This window comes from Mobula hypostoma, unplaced genomic scaffold (assembly GCF_963921235.1).
Source record: "Mobula hypostoma unplaced genomic scaffold, sMobHyp1.1 scaffold_105, whole genome shotgun sequence".
NCBI classification, from domain to species: domain Eukaryota; kingdom Metazoa; phylum Chordata; class Chondrichthyes; order Myliobatiformes; family Myliobatidae; genus Mobula; species Mobula hypostoma.
The window spans coordinates 58,103-78,934 of record NW_026948228.1 but is presented as its reverse complement, the minus strand read 5'-3'; the positions used below and the strand labels follow the sequence as shown (position 1 = coordinate 78,934).

The 20,832-nt window shown below is 45.0% G+C and overlaps 1 protein-coding gene across 1 annotated transcript; it reads right to left on the bottom strand.

Annotated features, from left to right (window-relative positions):
- Positions 1 to 6,403: 6,403 nt before the first annotated feature.
- Positions 6,404 to 13,688, bottom strand: LOC134342043 (zinc finger protein 229-like). Its single transcript, XM_063039981.1, has 2 exons — positions 13,546 to 13,688; positions 6,404 to 9,870 (listed from the first exon to the last, which is right to left on the bottom strand). Exon 2 carries the CDS (start codon positions 9,460 to 9,462, stop codon positions 8,188 to 8,190), a length of 1,275 nt encoding a protein of 424 aa, XP_062896051.1. The 5' UTR covers positions 9,463 to 9,870; positions 13,546 to 13,688; the 3' UTR covers positions 6,404 to 8,187.
- Between the last annotated feature and the right edge of the window lie 7,144 nt (positions 13,689 to 20,832).

The window sequence follows — 20,832 nt, the reverse complement described above, 5'->3', positions numbered from 1 at the left end:
TGGTGACTAGTTGCAACCTGTCATCACACGGAGAGTGAGAGGGGAACAGCATGGATAGATTTTGAGATACTGATATGGAACAGAAACATGGGCAGGGACCAGATGGGCCGAGAGGACTCTCTAGTGTACATCGTGAGTGTGGTAGAGACAGTAAGTACCTGAGACTCGGCATTTGATTCAGAACTGATTTATCTTTCACAGATCCACAATATTAAACACCAGTGTAGTTTAAGGCTAACATCAGCAGAACAGACTCCTCCAATGCTCAGTGACCAGGGTTCAGTCCTGGGTGCGATGAGCAGCCGCAAGAACTGCAGAATCTGACAGTAACAGTCCCTCATGAACCTGCAGCTGCCTTCAGTCACCATATTGGTGAAACATTTAACACAAAGCCATGCATTTGAGAATTTAGACCTTTCTATTTTTCTGAGCTTCTCGTAAATGTGTACAGTTTAGTTAAGCTTTGCTCCAGAATTTCCACACAATTAAAAGAGTTTATTACATTTTTTTTAATTTTTAGTTTTGCACCACTTACGTAATTTAACTATTTAATATGTATATTATTGTAATTCACAATTGTTAAAATCTATTGTTATGAATTAGGTTCTACTGCTGCCGCAGAGACAAAGAATATCATGACATTTGCCGGTGCTATTAAACCTGATTTTGATATTGATATGGGAGACCCCCACCGGTCACCTGATCCCAGTTACCGCAGATTGTAATGCGAGATTGAAGCCTTTTCTACTTACCTGCATTCCTCAGAAATGACAATAGTTCAGATAAGTTTCCTTCTGAGGTTTCAAAACAGAAGCTCAGTCTGTCTAATATTTCCACACAATTAAAATGGGGAGGGGGGGGAATGCAGCAAGAATGTGCCGGTTATGAGGATCTTTGAGTACATGGCCTGCTTTTCCTTGCGGTCATGGGCAGAGCAGTAGCCATACGAAGGCGTGAAGTATCGACAAGAAGCTCAGAGACCTCGGCCTTCACCCTGCCTTGTGTAGCTGGATCCTGGACTTCCTGTCAGATCGCCGGCAGGTGGTAAGAGTGGGCTCCCTCACCTCTGTCTCTCTGACCCTCAGCACACATACCCCACAGGGTTGTCTCCTTACCCCCCCCCTTTACTCCCTGTATTCCCATGACTTGTGTAGCCACCCACAGCTCCAATCTGCTAATTACATTCCCTGACGATACTTCACTGATTGGCCTAATCTCAAATAATAACGAGGCAGCCTACAGAGAAGAAGTCATCACCCCGACACACTGGTGTCAAGAAAACAACCTCTCCCTCATGGTGACAAAAACAAAGGAGCTGGTTGTGGATTACAGGAGGAATGGAGACAGGGACCAAATTCAACATTTCCAAGTCTGTTATTGACACAAAATGCACACTTTAATATTGATCAGGACACAACATATTTATAGATTGTTACTGACAGAGAATCGTATAATTTGTGTTCCGTGTGTTATCTGAATGTACTTGCCTGTGATGCTGCCACAAGTCAGTGTTTCTCTGTACCTGTACCTTCCCGTACTTGTGCACTTGGCAATAAATTCAGCAGGAGCTGAGAAATCTCAGTGAGATTTGATTAGTGATGATCATCTTGGCAGCTCGGTCGGTCAAATGTAGAGAGACAGTACACTGCTAAATGTAAAGAGACAGTACACTGTTAAATGCAAGACCCTGAACAGTGTCGATGAGCAGAGGGATATTGGAGTCCAAGTTCACAGCTCCCTGAAAGAGACTGCACAGATTGATCGGGTGGTTAAGAGAGCTACAACGAGAGGCTGGACAAACTTGTGTTGTTTTCTCCAGAGCGGCGCAGGCTGGGGTGAGACTGGATAGACGTTTACAATATTACGAGATGAATAGGTAAAGCTGACAGACGATGTATTTTTCCTGGGGGTTGAAATGTCTAATATATTTATGGTGAGAGGAGATGTGAGCGGCAAGTGTTACGAGATCACAGGTTTCATTTTGCTGTGGGTGTTACTTTAAGAGAGTCTGCAGGAGGCGGGAGTATGACGTCACTACACTGACTGCTGGAGCTGAGAGAGAGAGAGAGATATCTGCAGACAGGCAGTCGGACAGTCTAAAGAGAGAGAGAGAACCCAGACGGAATATGAGGTGCTGATCCTGGACCCTGTGGGTGGCCTCATCTTGGTACAAGAGGAGGCGATGGTTGACACGTCGCAACGGGAATGGGAATCGGAATGAAAATGTTTGGACACCGGAACGTCCCGCTCTGGACGGATAGTTCAAAGGTTAATTTATTATCAAAGCAGATATCCATAAATAACTCTGACTTTTTTTTTCTCCTCCAGAGAGTCACGAAACAAAGAAAGAAAAAGACTTTCAGAGAGAAAACAATCAAACTCCCAGCCCAACCCCGTATAAAAATGAACGGCATCCCGATCATCAACCCCCCAAAACCCACCCCTCCCACAAAAGGGAAAAATAACATCGATCCCCCCAAAAAAACAACCCGACCCCGCACAACTGCGGAGGAGCCGGTGTCACCGGTGTAGAGGAGCCGCATCGGGAGCAGCGGACACAACGGGCGACCCCGGAAGATTCACAGGTGAAGTGTCGCCTCACCTGGAAGGATGTTTGGACAACGGAGAGAGTTCGGCCGTCCGGCCCTTTCACTGTGACCCCCGAACTCCACATCAAATCCGTCCAAACGAATCTGGGTGAACTTTAATGACCAATAAATATAATTCCTCTCTTTGATCAGCTGTCTGAGTGATTCCCTGACTCTGAGAGGAAGGGGTATCTATGGTCCACATTGTCAGGGTGTTGAGTTTACCAGGAGACAGAGACTGCAGGGACGGGAGGTTTTCTGTTCACTAATACACTGTGTGTGGACCCCGCTGGCAATTCTGGTGTTGTGACCCGAATCGAGACAAACACCACGCTGCCCACTCCACCAACAACACGGCACAGCCGGACACATAACAGGGGACTTTACATCTCACAACACTGGATTCAGTGATGAAACCCGGGATTAATGTTGTTGTCCCACTGAAATCATAAGAAACGTCCATTCAGGTGCTTTTAAATACGAGCGCTCCCCCACAGGTGACGTCACACAGGCGCACCTACGCGCCTGACGTCACACATGGGCTCCCCACACCGGCATCTGCCCTCACGTGCACGGTGTCTTACGTCACCCACGCGCTGCTGTGCTCGAGCTTTATCGGTTTAACGGCTGGGCTACTAATCACGTGACCAGCCTCATCCCCCACCGCTGTCAACAGAGGATTCAGGCACTGCGCTATTCCCATTGGTGCGAAGCGTTGTCAATCACCGGTTACAACCAATCGCGGAGGCGGACCAGCAGAGAGGGCGTTACCCGCTGACTCCGTTCGCCGCCCAAAAGACAAACTCCTCATCAGAGCGGAACAAATCCCAAAGTAAATGTCCGCTTTCTGATTTATTTCCATTTCCCTCCGAGGGAAGTTGGGGCGTTTGTGAAGCGTCTCCTGCGGCCGGAGTCTGATGTGTCGCTGAGAGGTAGGAGGAGACCGCTCGGCCCGTCGGTTTGATGCCGGTTCCCCGGGGAGGGAGAAGGGGATTTTATTGAAAGGATGAAGACGGTGAGAGAGGGGGCGGACAGGATGTTTGTCCCGGTGGGGACAGGAGGGGCTCATCTGTGGAAATGTCTGAGCCCACGGTGGTGGCGATTCACCACATTGGGGGGCAAACACCGGCAGACTGTTGCCCTGCAAGCGGGGCCAATGGTCCGGGCACAGTGGGGACAGGAGATGTGTTGGGTGTTGGGGGTGAGGAGAGGATATTTCGTATGTTTTTTGTATCCATAACAGAGGGCACAGCCTCAAAACTGAGGAGAGACCTTTTAGAGTAGTTAGGGAGGATTTTATTTAGTCAGAGAGCAGTGAATCTGTGGAATTCTCCGACACAGACTGTGGTGGGGGCCAAGTCTGTGGGTACATTTAAGGCAGAAGATAATAGTTTGCTGATCAGTCAGGGCATTACAGGATATACCGAGGAGACAGGTGCATGGGGCTGAGTGAGAACCAGGATCAGACATGATAGAACAGCGGAGCAGACTCGATGGGGCTGAATGGTCTAATTCTGCTCCTGTGTCTTATGGTCTTATACTGCTAGTGTCTTACAGAGTGAATATTGACACAAAATACTTATTACGCTCGGCCGCTATTTCTTTGCTCTATTACTGACTCTCCAGCATCATCTTCCAGTGTTACAATATCAACTCTTGCCACTCTTTCACTCTTTATATCTCTGAATAACTTTTGGTACTTGATATTATTGGCTCACTTACCTTAATTTTTCATTTTATCTCTCCTGTGTGTTTTTTTTTTTAGTTGTCTCCTGTTGGTTATGTAAAACCTTCCCAATCCTCTATCTTCCCACTACTTTCTTGCTATATTACATGACCTCACTCTTTGATCAAAAACAGGAGAAAATCTGTGGATGCTGGAAATCCAAGCAACACATACACAAAAAGCTGGAGGAACCTAGGAGGCCAGGCAGCATATATGGGAAATAGTAAACAGTTGATGTTTCGGGCCAAGACCCTTCATCGTGACTGGGAAAAAAGATGAGACGTCAGATGAAGAAGTGTGGGGGTGAGAGGGGTGGAAGAAGTGGTAGGTGATAGGTGAAACTGGGAGATGGGGAGTAGTGAAGGAAAACACTTCTGAGGATATAATTTCCTTAACGATTCTCGAAAGATCATTGCTAATGCCTCCACATCTCTTCAGCCATCTCTTTCAGACCTCTGGGGTGGTCCAGGTCACCTATTTACCTTCAGACCATCTCTGTTTCCCAAGAACCTTCTCCCAGGTAACGTAACTTTACACATTCTGACCACTGACATCTGGAACTTCCATATTCCTGCCAGGGTCTTCGACAGATAAGAGAGATGTACAATGTATATTCAGTTCATCTACCATCACCTTGCACCCCACCTCATTGCTAACTCTCCAGCATCATTTTCTAGTGGTTTGATATCCACTTCCACCTCCCTTTTACACTCTATGCACCTGAAGAAAAATTTGGTATCCTCTTTAACACTACTGGCTAGCTCACCTATGTATTCCATCTTTTCCCTCTTAATTATTTTAGTTGCATTCTGTTGGTTTTTAAAAGCTTCCCAATCCTCTATCTTCCTAGTAAATTTTGCTCTATGCCCTCTCTTTGGTTTTTAAGTTGTCGTTGATTTCTCTTATCAGCCAGTTTTGTCACCTTACCTTTAGAAATACTACTTCTTTGTGATGTGTCTATCCTCTGCCTTCCGAATTGCTTCCAGAATTGCTATCACTGCTCTGTGTTCATCCCTGCCCATGTTCTTTTCAAATCAAATTTGACTATTTCTTCTCTCTTGCTCTTAAATTCTCTTTATTCCATATCTGACTTTAGCTTCTCCTTCTCTAATGTCACTCAGATTAAGATCACTTGCCCCTAAGGGTTCTTCGAACTTAAAGTGACCTAATTAAGTCCGGTTCATTACAACACCCAATCCAGAACAGCTGATCCCCAAGTGGACTCAACCAAGAGCTGTTCTAAAAAAAGCATCTTGAAGGCATTCCAGGAATTCCTCCTCTTGAGACCAACATGATCCTAATTTTCCTAATCACCTGCATGACAATCCCCCATGACTATTGTAACATTGTCCTTTTGGCATGCATTTTCTATCTCCCATTGTAATTTGTGGACCACATACTTCCCACTGTTTGGGAGCCTCTATACGATTCCCATCAGGGATTTTTTTTTACATTTGCTGTTCTACCCACAGATTCTACACCTTCCAACCCTATGCCACGTCTTTCTAATGATTTCATTTAATATTTTACCAACAGGGCCACACAACCCCACTACCAGCTTGTTCTTGGCTTGTTCTTTCAAGAAACACATAAGTATCTGGGAAACAAAAGGACCTGCAGATGCTGGAAATCTAGAGAGATACACACAAAGTGCTGGAGGAGCTCAGCATGTCAGGCAGCATCTACGGATGGGAATCAATATTTCGGGCCAAGACCCTTCATCGGGACTCTTGATACCGACATATCTGAAAATCAACAAGCAAAAACAATAGAAAGTGGTGCAAAATTGGAAAAACCTTTTACAAAATTTAGTTCAAGGCTTAAAAAAACCTGCCAAACAGAGTTCAATAGTTAACAAATACAACAAAGGCAATAAACCCTCTCATCAATACTGACATTGAAATGGGACCAAGATATTTTCATTAAGAAGTCAATCAGTAAAATTTACAAAGATAAATAAGAACCGAAATGACAAATTTAGAAAAGACTATTTACACTGAAACCCACTTAGATTAACACTACCCTGGATAGAAGGAGGAAGAATAACACACATGAAAAAAAATCACACAACAGTCAGAGAAAACTTCTAAGTATATATTTTCATCAAAAAATAACAGGATTCAGTGCTCCATGTGCATATGCAATCGTGACATGAAATACAGACCAGAAAACTTAAATGAGAGTCCAACTGAGAAAAATGAATCATCACTATGGAAGAAAACATTAACCAGTGGAATGAGTATGACCCTCCATGGGAGACATCCCAACAATCTGAGCAGACGAGATGGTGACAAGGAAGCATCGAGCACCTGACTGAGAGTTGGAGACCTCTTCCCAGAAACAGAGGGTTTCCTTGCAGAAATACTGGACAAGGTGGTTAACAAAAAAAAACATACAAACCAAACAAACAAGGCAATAAATGCAGAAATTGCCAAGAGAAACCAGACACAATCCAACACGTTCCAGGATCCTGCAGCAGGTAAACTCAATCTGATTACTTATGCAGGTACAATCAAGTGGCAAATATCATTCACCAAAATCTTGCTTTAAAATACCTACTCATGAATGACCACCATAACTTCATTAAGGCACCATAAATTCAAGCCAGATCCAGTTAGGGACAGAATCTCACAATTTATATGATAATCAATACATCATTACTGATAGGATAATCTAAAATAACCATCCGGATATAATATTACAGGACAAACAAGCAGGAACAACTCCCTCAATAGATAAAACCATTCTCAACACACACATGTTCCTCGACCAGTGGAGCACCTCACCACAGGTATTGTTTGTGTCATCAGTCAGACAACCAAATTATTTTCTCTGTCAATCAGCTTCCAAATGTTGTTACTCTGTCATTCGTTGCCACGCCCCGCTGCTGATTCCCTTCTCCTCATCATACATTCTTACCCCGACCATTGTCCAGAGCCCCAAACTCTGCCCTATTCAGACCAGCCTCTGGTTTCTGACCCTGCTTTGTTGAACATCCAACTGATGGTTTCCCATTCTGCTTTCAGTCTTTAGAGGACAGTGTTTTTTTTCTAACAACCCTTTACAAGCAGGGAAAATGACCCATAATGTGGAAATGAGCCCTGAATAAGGTTACCTCCCAATGTCATTCTTCCTCAGCCCAGAGATTAGAGGGGTGAAGAACATCTCAGACAGAACTGCAGTCAGCTTGACTTTTTCAGTCTGCAGAAAATTCAAGGAAACCTCTTCACCCACAGAGTGGTGACTGTTTGGAACCCATCACCACAGGGAGAGTGAGAGATGAACAACAGGGGAGGATTTAAAAGGACTGTTGTGGAACTGAATCACTGGCAGGGTCCAGCCGGCCTGAGTTGATTCTCTACTGTACACTAGTTGTGTTGTAAATTCACTAAGTACCAGAGACAGAGTTTAAAATAGAACTGATTTATTTATCTCAGATCCAGAATACTAAACTCCAGTCCCATTAAAGGTGAATGTGCAGCAGAAGAAACTCCTCCCATGCCCAGTGACCAGGGTGCGGAACAGCAATAATTACACAGTTCAGCACCGTCAGACACTCTCGAAATAGCATTCAGCAACGGTGATGCATAAATATCCAGCATGCAGCTTACTGAAACTTTCTCCCCAGTGTGAACCCCGTAAGGTGTCACAAGGTTAGATAACTGAGTGAATCACTTCCCACATTCACAGCAGGTGAACAGTTTCTCCCCAGTGGGAACTCAATGATGCTTGATTTGGCTGAGAGAATCTCTTCCTTAACTCTTAGTAGGGGATCGGACCAGTGTGAACTCGCTGGTGTCTCAGTAGTTGAGATGACCGAGTGAATCCCTTCCAACAGTCTGAACAGGTGAACGGCCTCTCCCCAGTGTGAACTCACTGGGGTACCAGTAGGTAGTAAGACCGAGTGAATCCATTCCCACAAACTAAGCAGGTGAATGCCCACTCCCCGGTGTGAAGTGACTGGTGTCTCAGTCGCTGAGATGACAAAGTGAATCCCTTCCCACAGTCTGAGCAGGTGAACAGCCTCTCTCCGGTGTGAACTCGCTGATGTACCTTCAGTTTAGATGAGCAAGTGAATCCCTTCCCACAGAATGAGCAGGTGAATGGCCTCTCCCCAGTGTGAAGTCGCTGGTGAGCCTTTAGGGTGGATGACTGAGTGAATCCCTTCCCGCAGTCTGAGCAGGTGAATGGCCTCTCTCCAGTGTGAACTCGCTGATGTTCCTTCAGTTTAGATGAGCAAGTGAATCCCTTCCCACAGTCTGAGCAGGTGAACGGCCGCTCTCCAGTGTGAACTCGCTGATGGTCCTTCAGATTAGATGACCAAGTGAATCCCTTCCCACAGTCTTTGCAAGTGAATGGCCTCTCTGCAGTGTGAACTCGCTGATGTACCTTCAGTTTATATGAGCAAGTGAATCCCTTCCCACATTCTGAGCAGTTGAAATCCCTCTCTGCAGTGTGAACTCGCTGATGTACCTTCAGTTTATATGAGCAAGGGAACCCCTTCCCACATTCTGAGCAGGTGAAATCCCTCTTTTCAGTGTGAACTGACCGATGTGCTTGTAGGTGGGATGACTGAGTGAATCCCTTCCCACAGTCTGAGCAGGTGAACGGCCTCTCTCCAGTGTGAACTCGCTGATGTTCCTTCAGTTTAGATGAGCAAGTGAATCCTTTCCCACAGTCTAAGCAGGTGAACGACCTCTCTCCAGTGTGAACTCGCTGATGTACCTTCAGTTGAGATGAGAAGGTGAATCCCTTCCCACAGTCTGAGCAGGTGAATGGCCACTCCCCGGTGTGATCTGACTGGTGTCCCAGTAGGGAGGATGATTCAGTGAAACCCTTCCCACAGATTAAGCAGGTGAACGGCCGCTCCCCTGTGTGAATTGACTGGTGTCTCTTTAAGGAGGATGATTCAGTGAATCCCTTCCCACAGACTGAGCAGGTGAATGGCCTCTCTCCAGTGTGAACTCGCTGGTGAGCCATGAGGGTGGATGACTGAGTGAATCCCTTCCCACAGTCTGAGCAGGTGAATGGCCTCTCTCCAGTGTGAATTCGCTGATGTACCTTCAGTTGGGATGACCAAGTGAATCCCTTCCCACAGTCTGAGCAGGTGAACGGCCTCTCTCCAGTGTGAACTCGCTGGTGAGCCATTAGGTCAGATGACTGAATGAATCTTTCCCCACAAATTCAGCAGATGACCAGCCTCTGCCCAGTGTGAACTGACTGGTGTGTCCATAGGTGGGAAGACCGACTGAATCCCTTCTCACACACAGAACAGGTGAATGGCCTTGCCCCAGTGTGAACTTGCTGATGCACCTTCAGTTGAAATGACCGACTGAATCCATTCCCACTGTCTAATCAGATGAATGGGTCCCCCCCTGTGTAAACTGACAGGCATGCCAGTCGTTCAGATGATCGAGTGAATCCCTCCCCACAGTCTGAGCAGGAAGGATGATCGAGTGAATCCCTTGCTCCACTTCTTAATTATTTGGACAGAGACAGCAAAACTAGTGTGTTGTGTTCGAGATTCCCGTAGACAAATTCCTTGTCATTTTTAACCTGTAAAAAGATTTACAAAATCCATCAATGGGTGAAGGACAGTATTTCAGATGAGATCACTTGAGTTGACCAGGAATGATCTGACAACACACTGTTACAGAGAGGTTCAACCCAAGCTGGGGAGAGAAATCACCTTCTAACTGGGCACAGCGCTGGTATCTGGAATGACCATCAAATTCTCTGATGCTTTTCCTGTCTCTAAAAGAATGGGGCATTTCTACGGTCTCCAATCTGTGACCTGGCTGAGTTTGACTCTCTCCATTGGTATTATTCCTTGTTCCCATTGAACTGCATGGGTTCCTGGCCCCACAGTAACTGAACAACTCTCACACAAATAGCTGGCAGTGCATTCCACGCACCACCACTCTCTGTGTAAAAACACTTTCTCTTGACATCCCCCTCGGTATCTGTTTCCAAGCACCTTAAAACTATGCCCCTCATGCTAGCCATTTCCGCCCTGGGAAAAAACCTCTGGCTGTCTGCACGATAAATGCCCCTCATCATCTTATACATCTAAAAAAGGCTCTGAACATAAACAAGGAAATTATACATTGAAGATTTGTTAGTATACAAAATTTTGAGGGTATAGATAGGGTAAATGCAAGCAGCTTTTTCCACTGAGGTTGGGTGGGACGACAACCAGAGGTCATGGGTATGTGGGAGAGGTGAAAATTTAACAGGAACATGTGGAAAAGCTCTTTACTGAAATGGTCATGAGAATTTGGAATGAGATGCCAGCACAAGTGGTGAATATGAGCTCGGTGTCACCATTTAAAAGAAGTTTGGATAGGTACCCGGATGGTAGAGGTATGGAGGGCGATGGTCCCGGTGCAGGTAATTGCATTAGAAAGCTTAAATGTTTTTTCAGCATTAACTAGATGGGTCAAATAGCCTGTTTCTGTACTGAACTTCTCCATGTTTCTATGACAGAGAAGCTGGCCAGACTTGTTTGGAAGGGAAAAGGTGGGAGTGACAATGGAGCAGCAATGGCTGGAGTTTGTGGGACCAATTCGGGAGCTGAGTGATAGATACATCCCAAAGAAGTGGAAGCAGTGGAAAGGCAGGACACAACCGTGGCTGAAATGAGAAGCCAAAGCCAATATGAAAGCCAAAGAGAGGGTAAATAATGACCAAAAACTATTGGGACGCTTTTAGAAACCAACAGAAGACAACTTAAAAAAAAGTCAGATCAGCTCAGTGCATGGACTCATGATATTGTAGTCATTAATGAGTCTTGGTAGCACCCATTAGAGGAACAAAATATCCGGGGCCTCAATATCTCCTGAAAACCCAGGTTCCCTGCACCAGTTACCTTTTACCTTTTATTTTGGCAGGCTCATACAAACTGGACACCCTCAAAATTTCATTTCTGAAGGCCTCCCACTTACCAAGTACTCCTTTGGCAGAAAACAGCCTGTCCCAAACCACACTTGTCAGATCCTTTCTGATACCACCAAAATTGACCTTTCTCCAACTTAGAATCTCAACCCGTTGTCCAGACCTCTCGTTTTCCATATTTACTTGGAACCTCATGACATTATGATCATTAGACACAAAGTGTTCCCATACACTAATTTCTGTCACTAGCCCTGGATCATTTCCTGATAGCTTATTGCACACTTCTACGTCAGGAATTCTATGTACTGATTAAGGGCATATTTGACAAACTCTACCCCATCTAGTCCTTTTACAGTCTGGGGGTCCCAGTCAATATATGGGAAGTTGAAATCACTTCCTAAATCAACCTTTGTTTCTTGGCCTAGTCTGCGATCCCTCTACAAATTTGTTCCTCTTAATCCCTCAGACTGTTGGGTACAACCAAGTCCCAGTAATGGATACAATTTCATAATTCCCTGTCCTGAGCTTATTTGGCTTTCCTATGATGCTTCCTGCATTGTGATATACACAGTTCAGGACAGTCGTCACACCATTTGATTGCTGACTTTGTCTGAGGTCTGAACAACATCTGTGTGGTGTCAATAAAACAACCTCTCTGGGATAGCATCCTCCACCAGTACATCAGGCTGACTAATTCAATGCTGAAACGATTGTATTTCTGTGTTATATTGACTGTCCTGTTGTATATACAATTTATTATAAATTACTATAAATTGCACATTGCACATTTAGATGGATATGTAACATAAAGATTTTTGCTCCTCGTGTATATGAAGGATACAAGTAATAAAGTCAATTGAATTCAACTCACCCTCTCCACTAACTGTTCTGTCATTCTGGCTCCCATCCCCACTGAAACTTTAGTTTAACCTCTTTCCCCCCCCCCCCCCACTAGCAATAGCCAGCCTTATCCCTAGGATATTAGTCCCCTTCTAGTTCTGTTGCCCTAACTAATTCCCTGCAACACTTTCTAAAGTGGTCCACCTGTCGTTGTGGGGGATAGCACCAACAGTACTCTGCGATGGCTATTTAACCTCATTCCGCTTAATGACTCTCACCCAGCTTCCTGTGTCCTGCACCTTGGGTGTAACTCACCTCTCTTCATGTCATATCTATCACCCCCTCCAACTCCTGGATGATCCGGAACTCATCCATTTCCAGCTTCAGCCCCTTAAAGTGCGGGGTTACAAGCTGCAGCTGAATGCACATCTTGTAGGTGAGGGCATCAGGGACACTGGAGGTCTCCCCACCTTCCCACCAATGTCCCCCTTAATTTGTTAAGACCAGTGTGCACATAAATCTTGTACTGTGCATTTTTCACCCAGTGAGAACATGTGCACAGTGAATTTTAAATAGAGAGGTATTCATTTTCACAGCTAGCAAATCACTGTCGGTAAGAACTTTGATCCCCTCTGGGCTTGATCGAGTTCATCTGCACTCTCACACATCCTATGTAGCAGGCTTATAACGGGTAATGAAGGATTTTCTCACCAGAGCTTTTGCACACTGTCCCTATGTGGTTTGCTTGCTAAATTACACTTTGAAAAGTCAGATTTCCAAATGTCACTCCACTTCCTCCCACTTGCAAATTTTCCAGCAACTTTTGCATCACCACAATACACACAGGTAACACCAGTTTCTATATTGTACATAAATATTTCCCCTGAACCCTCCCCCAGGAGACTAACGGTGGTGAACTCAGTGATGGCAATGCCAATGAATATGAACTACTCTGTCTCATTGGAGTCTCACACATTTGTGATGTGAGAACTACTTGTACACCCAGAGTGAATGGGTCAAAACATGTTCTCACGACTAGAAAAGTCCAGAACAAGAGGAGGTGGAACAAGCAACACACACAAAATGCTTCAGGAGCTCAGCAGGGTAGGCAGCATCTATGGAAAAGTGTACTAATACTGAGTTCCTCCAGCAATTTGTGTGCGTTGCTTGGATTTTCAACAACTGCAGACCTTCTCTTGTTTGTGATCGGAGGTAGAACAAAGGTGATTTTCTCAACTGCTGATGTAAAAGATTTTGTTCCCTTTCTCCGAGTTCCCAATCCTTGCATTTAGACAGCTGGAGCTCAGCTCTGTCTGAGAGATCCATCGGTTCCCATTCCCTCATCAGCCGGAAGCTCCCCGGGGCCCGTGTACGGATGGTGGGGCTGAGAGAAAGGGAAGAGATCAGGACTGTCCCGGGATTGGGTCACGGTGGCTGGGTTCACAGCAATTGCCCCTCAGTCGGTTTTGAATTTTCTCCCCGGAGATACACTCTTACCTGTGCCGATCATCCCGACTCCTTTTGTTTACTGTGCGCATGCGCGATATTCGGGAACATCCGCAGCCCTGACGCCTGCGCATTCGATCTGCGCTTCAGCGAGCTTTCTGGGTAATCACGGTGCCATTAAAAGTTTCTGTAAGCACCGGTTGTCCGTACTTCAGTTTTTTTCTTCCGTAGAAAACTCAGTAGCTCTTTTAACGCAGAAAGCAGCTCCCATAAACAATACACTTCATATCAGCAAACATTCCGTGTGTCTGATGCCAAAGTAGAACCTTCTTCCAAACGCAGATATAAAACACGAGATTCTGCTGTTGCTGGAAATGCAGACACATACACACAAAATGCTGGAAGAACTCTGCAGTTCAGGCAGCAGCTAAGCAGAGGGGTACTCAGTCTTGGCATGCTGAAGGGGCTCAGCCTAATCGTTGTCTATTTATTCCTCTCCACATTTGCGGCCTGATCTGTTGATTTCCTCCAGTATTTTGTAGAAATTAACCACCTTTTTTTTCAATTAAACAGTTTCAAAATGTTTCTGATCTTTCATTTGTAGCCACACCCTGCTGGTCTGATTCCTCTTCCTCCTCTTCGTAAATTTTAAGTCCCATCTCTTTCTGGAGCCCCAAAGCCCTGATTCAGGCTGGTAACTCATTGGTTTCTGACTCTACACCATCGAAGGTTCATTTGCTAGTCTGCTGTCAGACTTTAGAGGCGCATTGCAACAACCCAGCTGTCTGGGGCACAGCCCTTTGAAATGAGTGAAAATGACACAAAACATTGAAAAAGATCAGGGAAGAAAGGGATAGGGTGGTGAAGAAAGCTTTTGGTTTGCTGGACTTTATTAATCAGAGCATTGAGTATAGGAGTTGGGATGTAATGTTGAATTTGTACGAGGCATTGGTAAGGCCAAATCTGGAGTATTGTATACAGTTCTGGTCACCGAATTATAGGAAAGATGTCAATAAAGTTAAGAGAGTACAGAGAAGGTTTACTAAAATGTTGCCTGGGTTTCATCTCCTAAGTTACAGAGAAAGGTTGAACAAGTTAGGTTTTTATTCTTTGGAGCGTAGAAGGTTGAGAGGGGACTTAATAGAGGTGTTTAAAATTATGAGGGGGATTGATAGAGTTGACGTGGTTAGACTTTTTCAGAGGGCATGGGTTGAGAATTGGAGGACAAAAGTTTAGGGGTAACATGAGAGGGAACTTCTTTACTCTGAGAGTGGTGGCTGTGTGGAACGAGCTTCCAGCAGAAGTGGTTGAGGCAGGTTCTATGTTGTCGTTTAAAGTTAAATTGGACAGCTATATGGACAGGAAAGGAATGGAGGGTTATGGGCTGAGTGCAGGTCAGTGGGACTAGGATAGGGTAAGAGTTCGGCACGGACTAGAAGGGCTGAGATGGCCTGTTTCCATGCTATAATTGTTATATGGTTATAAGAAGGAGCTTAACCACCTTAGACCAGAGCTCTGAAGAACGTTGAAACCACAGTGAGCTCATCGTGTTATTCAGCCTGGAGAGAAGCATGCAGGAAATTCATGCAGGTGTATAGGATGATGAGAGGCATTGGTCGTGTGGATAGTCAGAGGCTTTTTCCCAGGGCTGAAATGGCTAACACGAGGGGGCATAGGTTTAAGGTGCTTGGAAGTCGGTACAGAGGAGATGTCAGAGCTAAGTTTTTTAAACAAAGTGTGGTGTGTGTGTGGAATGCACTGCCTGCGACGCTGGTAGAGGTGGATACAACAGGGTCTTTTAAGAGACTCTCAGATAGGTACATGGAGATTAGGAAAATAGAGGGCGATGCGGTAGGGTAATTACATAGAAACATAGAAACATAGAAAATAGGTGCAGGAGTAGGCCATTCGGCCCTTCGAGCCTGCACCGCCATTTATTATGATCATGGCTGATCATCCAACTCAGAACCCCGTCCCAGCCTTCCCTCCATACCCCCTGACCCCTGTAGCCACAAGGGCCATATCTAACTCCCTCTTAAACATAGCCAATGAACTGGCCTCAACAGTTTGCTGTGACAGAGAATTCCACAGATTCACCACTCTCTGTGTGAAGAAGTTTTTCCTAATCTCGGTCCTAAAAGGCTTCCCTTCTATCCTCAAACTGTGACCCCTCGTTCTGGACTTCCCCAACATCGGGAACAATCTTCCTGCATCTAGCCTGTCCAATCCCTTTAGGATTTTATACGTTTCAATCAGATCCCCCCTCAATCTTCTAAATTCCAACGAGTACAAGCCCAATTCATTCAGTCTTTCTTCATATGAAAGTCCTGCCATCCCAGGAATCAATCTGGTGAACCTTCTTTGTACTCTCTCTATGGCAAAGATGTCTTTCCTCAGATTAGGGGACCAAAACTGCACACAATACTCCAGGTGTGGTCTCACCAAGGCCTTGTACAACTGCAGTAGTACCTCCCTGCTCCTGTACTCGAATCCTCTCGCTATAAATGCCAGCATACCATTCGCCTTTTTCACCGCCTGCTGTACCTGCATGCCCACTTTCAATGACTGGTGTATAATGACACCCAGGTCTCGTTGCACCTCCCCTTTTCCTAATCGGCCACCATTCAGATAACAATCTGTTTTCCTATTTTTGCCACCAAAGTGGATAACTTCACATTTATCCACATTAATTTGCATCTGCCATGAGTTTGCCCACTCACCCAACCTATCCAAGTCACCCTGCATCCTCTTAGCATCCTCCTCACTGCTAACACTGCCACCCAGCTTCGTGTCATCCGCAAACTTGGAGATGCTGCATTTAATTCCCTCATCCAAGTCATTAATATATATTGTAAACAACTGGGGTCCCAGCACTGAGCCTTACGGTACCCCACTAGTCACCGCCTGCCATTCTGAAAAGGTCCCGTTTATTCCCACTCTTTGCTTCCTGTCTGCTAACCAGTTCTCCACCCACACCAATACCTTACCCCCAATACCGTGTGCTTTAAGTTTGCACACTAATCTCCTGTGTGGGACCTTGTCAAAAGCCTTTTGAAAATCCAAATATACCACATCCACTGGTTCTCCCCTATCCACTCTACTAGTTACATCCTCAAAAAATTCTATGAGATTCGTCAGACATGATTTTCCTTTCACAAATCCATGCTGACTTTGTCCGATCATTTCACCGCTTTCCAAATGTGCTGTTATCACATCCTTGATAACTGACTCCAGCAGTTTCCCCACCACCGACGTTAGGCTAACCGGTCTATAATTCCCCGGTTTCGCTCTCCCTCCTTTTTTAAAAAGTGGGGTTACATTAGCCACCCTCCAATCCTCAGGAACTAGTCCAGAATCTAACGAGTTTTGAAAAATTATCACTAATGCATCCACTATTTCTTGGGCTACTTCCTTAAGCACTCTAGGATGCAGACCATCTGGCCCTGGGGATTTATCTGCCTTCAATCCCTTCAATTTACCTCACACCACTTCCCTACTAACATGTATTTCACTCAGTTCCTCCATCTCACTGGACCCTCTGTCCCTTACTATTTCTGGAAGATTATTTATGTCCTCCTTAGTGAAGACAGAAGCAAAGTAATTATTCAATTGGTCTGCCATGTCCTTGCTCCCCATAATCAATTCACCTGTTTCTGTCTGCAGGGGACCTACATTTTTCTTTACCAGTCTTTTCCTTTTTACATATCTATAAAAGCTTTTACAGTCCGTTTTTATGTTCTCTGCCAGGTTTCTCTCATAATCTTTTTTCCCCTTCCTAATTAAGCCCTTTGTCCTCCTCTGCTGAACTCTGAATTTCTCCCAGTCCTCAGGTGAGCCACTTTCTCTGGCTAATTTGTATGCTACTTCTTTGGAATTGATACTATCCCTAATTTCTCTTGTCAGCCACGGGTGCACTACCTTCCTTGATTTATTCTTTTGCCAAACTGGGATGAACAATTGTTGTAGTTCATCCATGCAACCTTCAAATGCTTGCCATTGCATATCCACCGTCAATCCTTTAAGTGTCATTTGCCAGTCTATCTTAGCTAATTCACGTCTCATACCTTCAAAGTTATCCCTCTTTAAGTTCAGAACCTTTGTTTCTGAATTAACTATGTCACTCTCCATATTAATGAAGAATTCCACCATATTATGGTCACTCTTACCCAAGGGGCCTCTCACGACAAGATCGCTAATTAACCCTTCCTCATTGCTCAAAACCCAGTCCAGAATAGCCTGCTCTCTAGGTGGTTCCTCGGCATGTTGGTTCAAAAAACCATCCCGCATACATTCCAAGAAATCCTCTTCCTCAGCACCTTTACCAATTTGGTTCACCCAGTCTTCATGTAGATTGAAGTCACCCATTATAACTGCTGTTCCTTTATTGCACACATTTCTAATTTCCTGTTTAATACCATCTCCAACCTCACTACTACTGTTAGGTGGCCTGTACACAACTCCCACCAGCGTCTTCTGCCCCTTAGTTTTACGCAGCTCTACCCATATCGATTCCACATCTTCCCGGCTTATGTCCTTCCTTTCTATTGCGTTAATCTCTTCTTTAACCAGCAACGCCACCCCACCTCCCCTTCCTTCATGTCTATCCCTCCTGAATATTGAATATCCCTGTAAGTTGAGCTCCCATGCCTGGTCACCCTGGAGCCATGTCTCTGTGATCCCAACTATATCATAATCATTAATAACAATCTGCACTTTCAATTCATCCACCTTATTACGAATGCTCCTTGCATTGACACATAAAGCCTTCAAGCGCTCTTTTACAACTCTCTTAGCCCTTGTACAATTATGTTGAAAAGTGGCCCTTTTTAATGCTTGCCCTGGATTTGTCGGCCTGCCACTTTTACTTTTCTCCTTTGTACTTTCTGCTTCTACGCTCACTTTACACCCCTCTGTCTCTCTGCACTGGTTCCCATCCCTCTGTTGTGAACTAACCTCCTCACGCCTAGCCTCTTTAATTTGATTCCCACCCCCCAACCATTCTAGTTTAAAGTCACCTCAGTAGCCCCCGCCAATCTCCCTGCCAGGATATTGGTCCCCCTAGGATTCAAGTGTAACCCGTCCTTTTTGTACAGGTCACGCCTGCGCCAAAAGAGGTCCCAATGATCCAAAAACTTGAATCCCTGCCCCCTGCTCCAATCCCTCAGCCACGCATTTATCCTCCACCTCATCGCAGTTCTAGGCAGTTTCTAGAGTAAGTTACATGGTCGGAACAACATTGTGGGCCGAAGGGTCTGTAATGAGCTGAAGATTTCTATGATTCTATGAAATTCAAGGGAACTCTCCTATCCCAAGGAGTGGTGACTAGTTACAACCTGTAATCACACGGAGAGTGAGAGGGGAACGGCAGGGATACAGTTTGATATACTGATATGGGACAGGGACATGGGCAGGGACCAGATGGGCCGAGTGGCCTCCCTAGTGTACATTGTGAGTGTGGTAGATACAGTAAGTACCTGAGACAGGGGATTTGATACAGAACTAATTTATCTTTCACAGATCCACAGTATTAAACACCAGTCTAGTTTAAGGCTAACATCAGCAGAACGGACTCCTCCAATGCTCAGTGACCAGGGTTCAGTCCTGGGTGCGATGAGCAGCCGCAAGAACTGCAGAATCTGACAGTAACAGTCCCTCATGAACCTGCAGCTGCCTTCAGTCACCATGTTGGTCAAACATTTAACACAGAGCCATTCATGTGAGAATTTAGCCTTTTCTATTTTTCTGAGCTTCTCGTAAATGTGTACAGTTTAGTTAAGCTTTGCTCCAGAATTTCCACACAACTAAGAGTTTATTACATTTTTTTATTTTTAGTTTTGCACTGCTAATATAATTTAACTATTTAATATGTATATTATTGTAATACATAGTTGTTAAAATCTATTGTTCTGAATTAGGTTCTACTGCTGCCGCAGAGACAACGAATTTCATGACATATGCCGGTGCTATTAAACCTGATTCTGATATTGATATGGGAGACCCACCACTGGTCACCTGATCCCAGTTACCGCAGATCGTAATGCGAGATTGAAGCCTTTTCTATTTATCTGCATTCCTCAGAAATGACAACAATTAAGTTAAGTTTCCTTCCAAGGTTCCAAAGCAGAAGCTCAGTCTGTCTAATATTTCCACACAATTAAAATGGGGAATTTGTTTATTTGTATCACGTACTGAGCTACAGTGAAAATCTTGCCTGACGTACTATCCACACAGATCAATACATTACAACAGTTATTGAGCTGATATACGACAAAACAATAACTGTAACAAAGCATTATGGCTGCAGAGAAAGTGCAGTGCAGATAGACATATGGTGCAGGGCCACGTCGAGTTACATTGTGAGGTCGAGTCCATTTTATCGGACTGGAGACCATTCATTTGGCTTATAACCGCAGACAGGAAGCCGTCCTTGAGCCTGGTGGTACGGGCTTTAAGGCTTTTGTATCTCTTCCCCGATGGGGGAGCGGGTTTGCAGCAAGAATGTCAGGGTTGTGGGGATCTTTGAGTACATGGCCTGCTTTTCCGACGCAGGGGAAGTGCAGGAAGAGTCCATGGAGGGGAGGCTCGTTTCTCTGATGTTCTCTGCTCTCCAAAGTTCTCTGCAGTTCCTTGCAGTCATGGGCAGAGCAGTAGCCATACGAAGGCGTGAAGTATCGACAAGAAGCACAGAGACCTCGGCCTTCACCCTGCCTCGTGTAGCTGGATCCTGGGCATCCTGTCAGATCGCCGGCAGGTGGTAAGAGTGGGCTCCCTCACCTCTGTATCTCTGACCCTCAGCACTCATACGAGCAGGGTTGTCTCCTTGGCCCCTCCTTTACTCTCTGTATTCCCATGACTTGTGTCGCCACCCACAGCTCCAATCTGATGATTAAATTTGTTGATGACACTACACTGACTGGCCTAATCTCAAATAATAACGAGGCAGCCTACAGAGAAGAAGTCATCACCCCGACACAGTGGTGTCAAGAAAACAACCTCTCCCTCATGGTGACAAAAACAGAGGAGCTGGTTGTGGACTACAGGAGGAATGGAGACAGGGACCAAAATTCAACATTTCGAAGTCTGTTATTGACACAAAATGCACATTTAAATATTGATCGTAACACAATGTATTTTATATATTGTTAATAACATTAAACATATTTATAGATTGTTACTGACAGACAATCGTACAATTTGTGTTCCGTGTGTTATCTGAATGTACTTGCCTGTGATGCTGCCACAAGTCAGTGTTTCTCTGTACCTGTACCTTCCCGTACTTGTGCACTTGGCAATAAATTCAACAGGACCTGAGAAATCTCAGTGAGATTTGATTAGTGA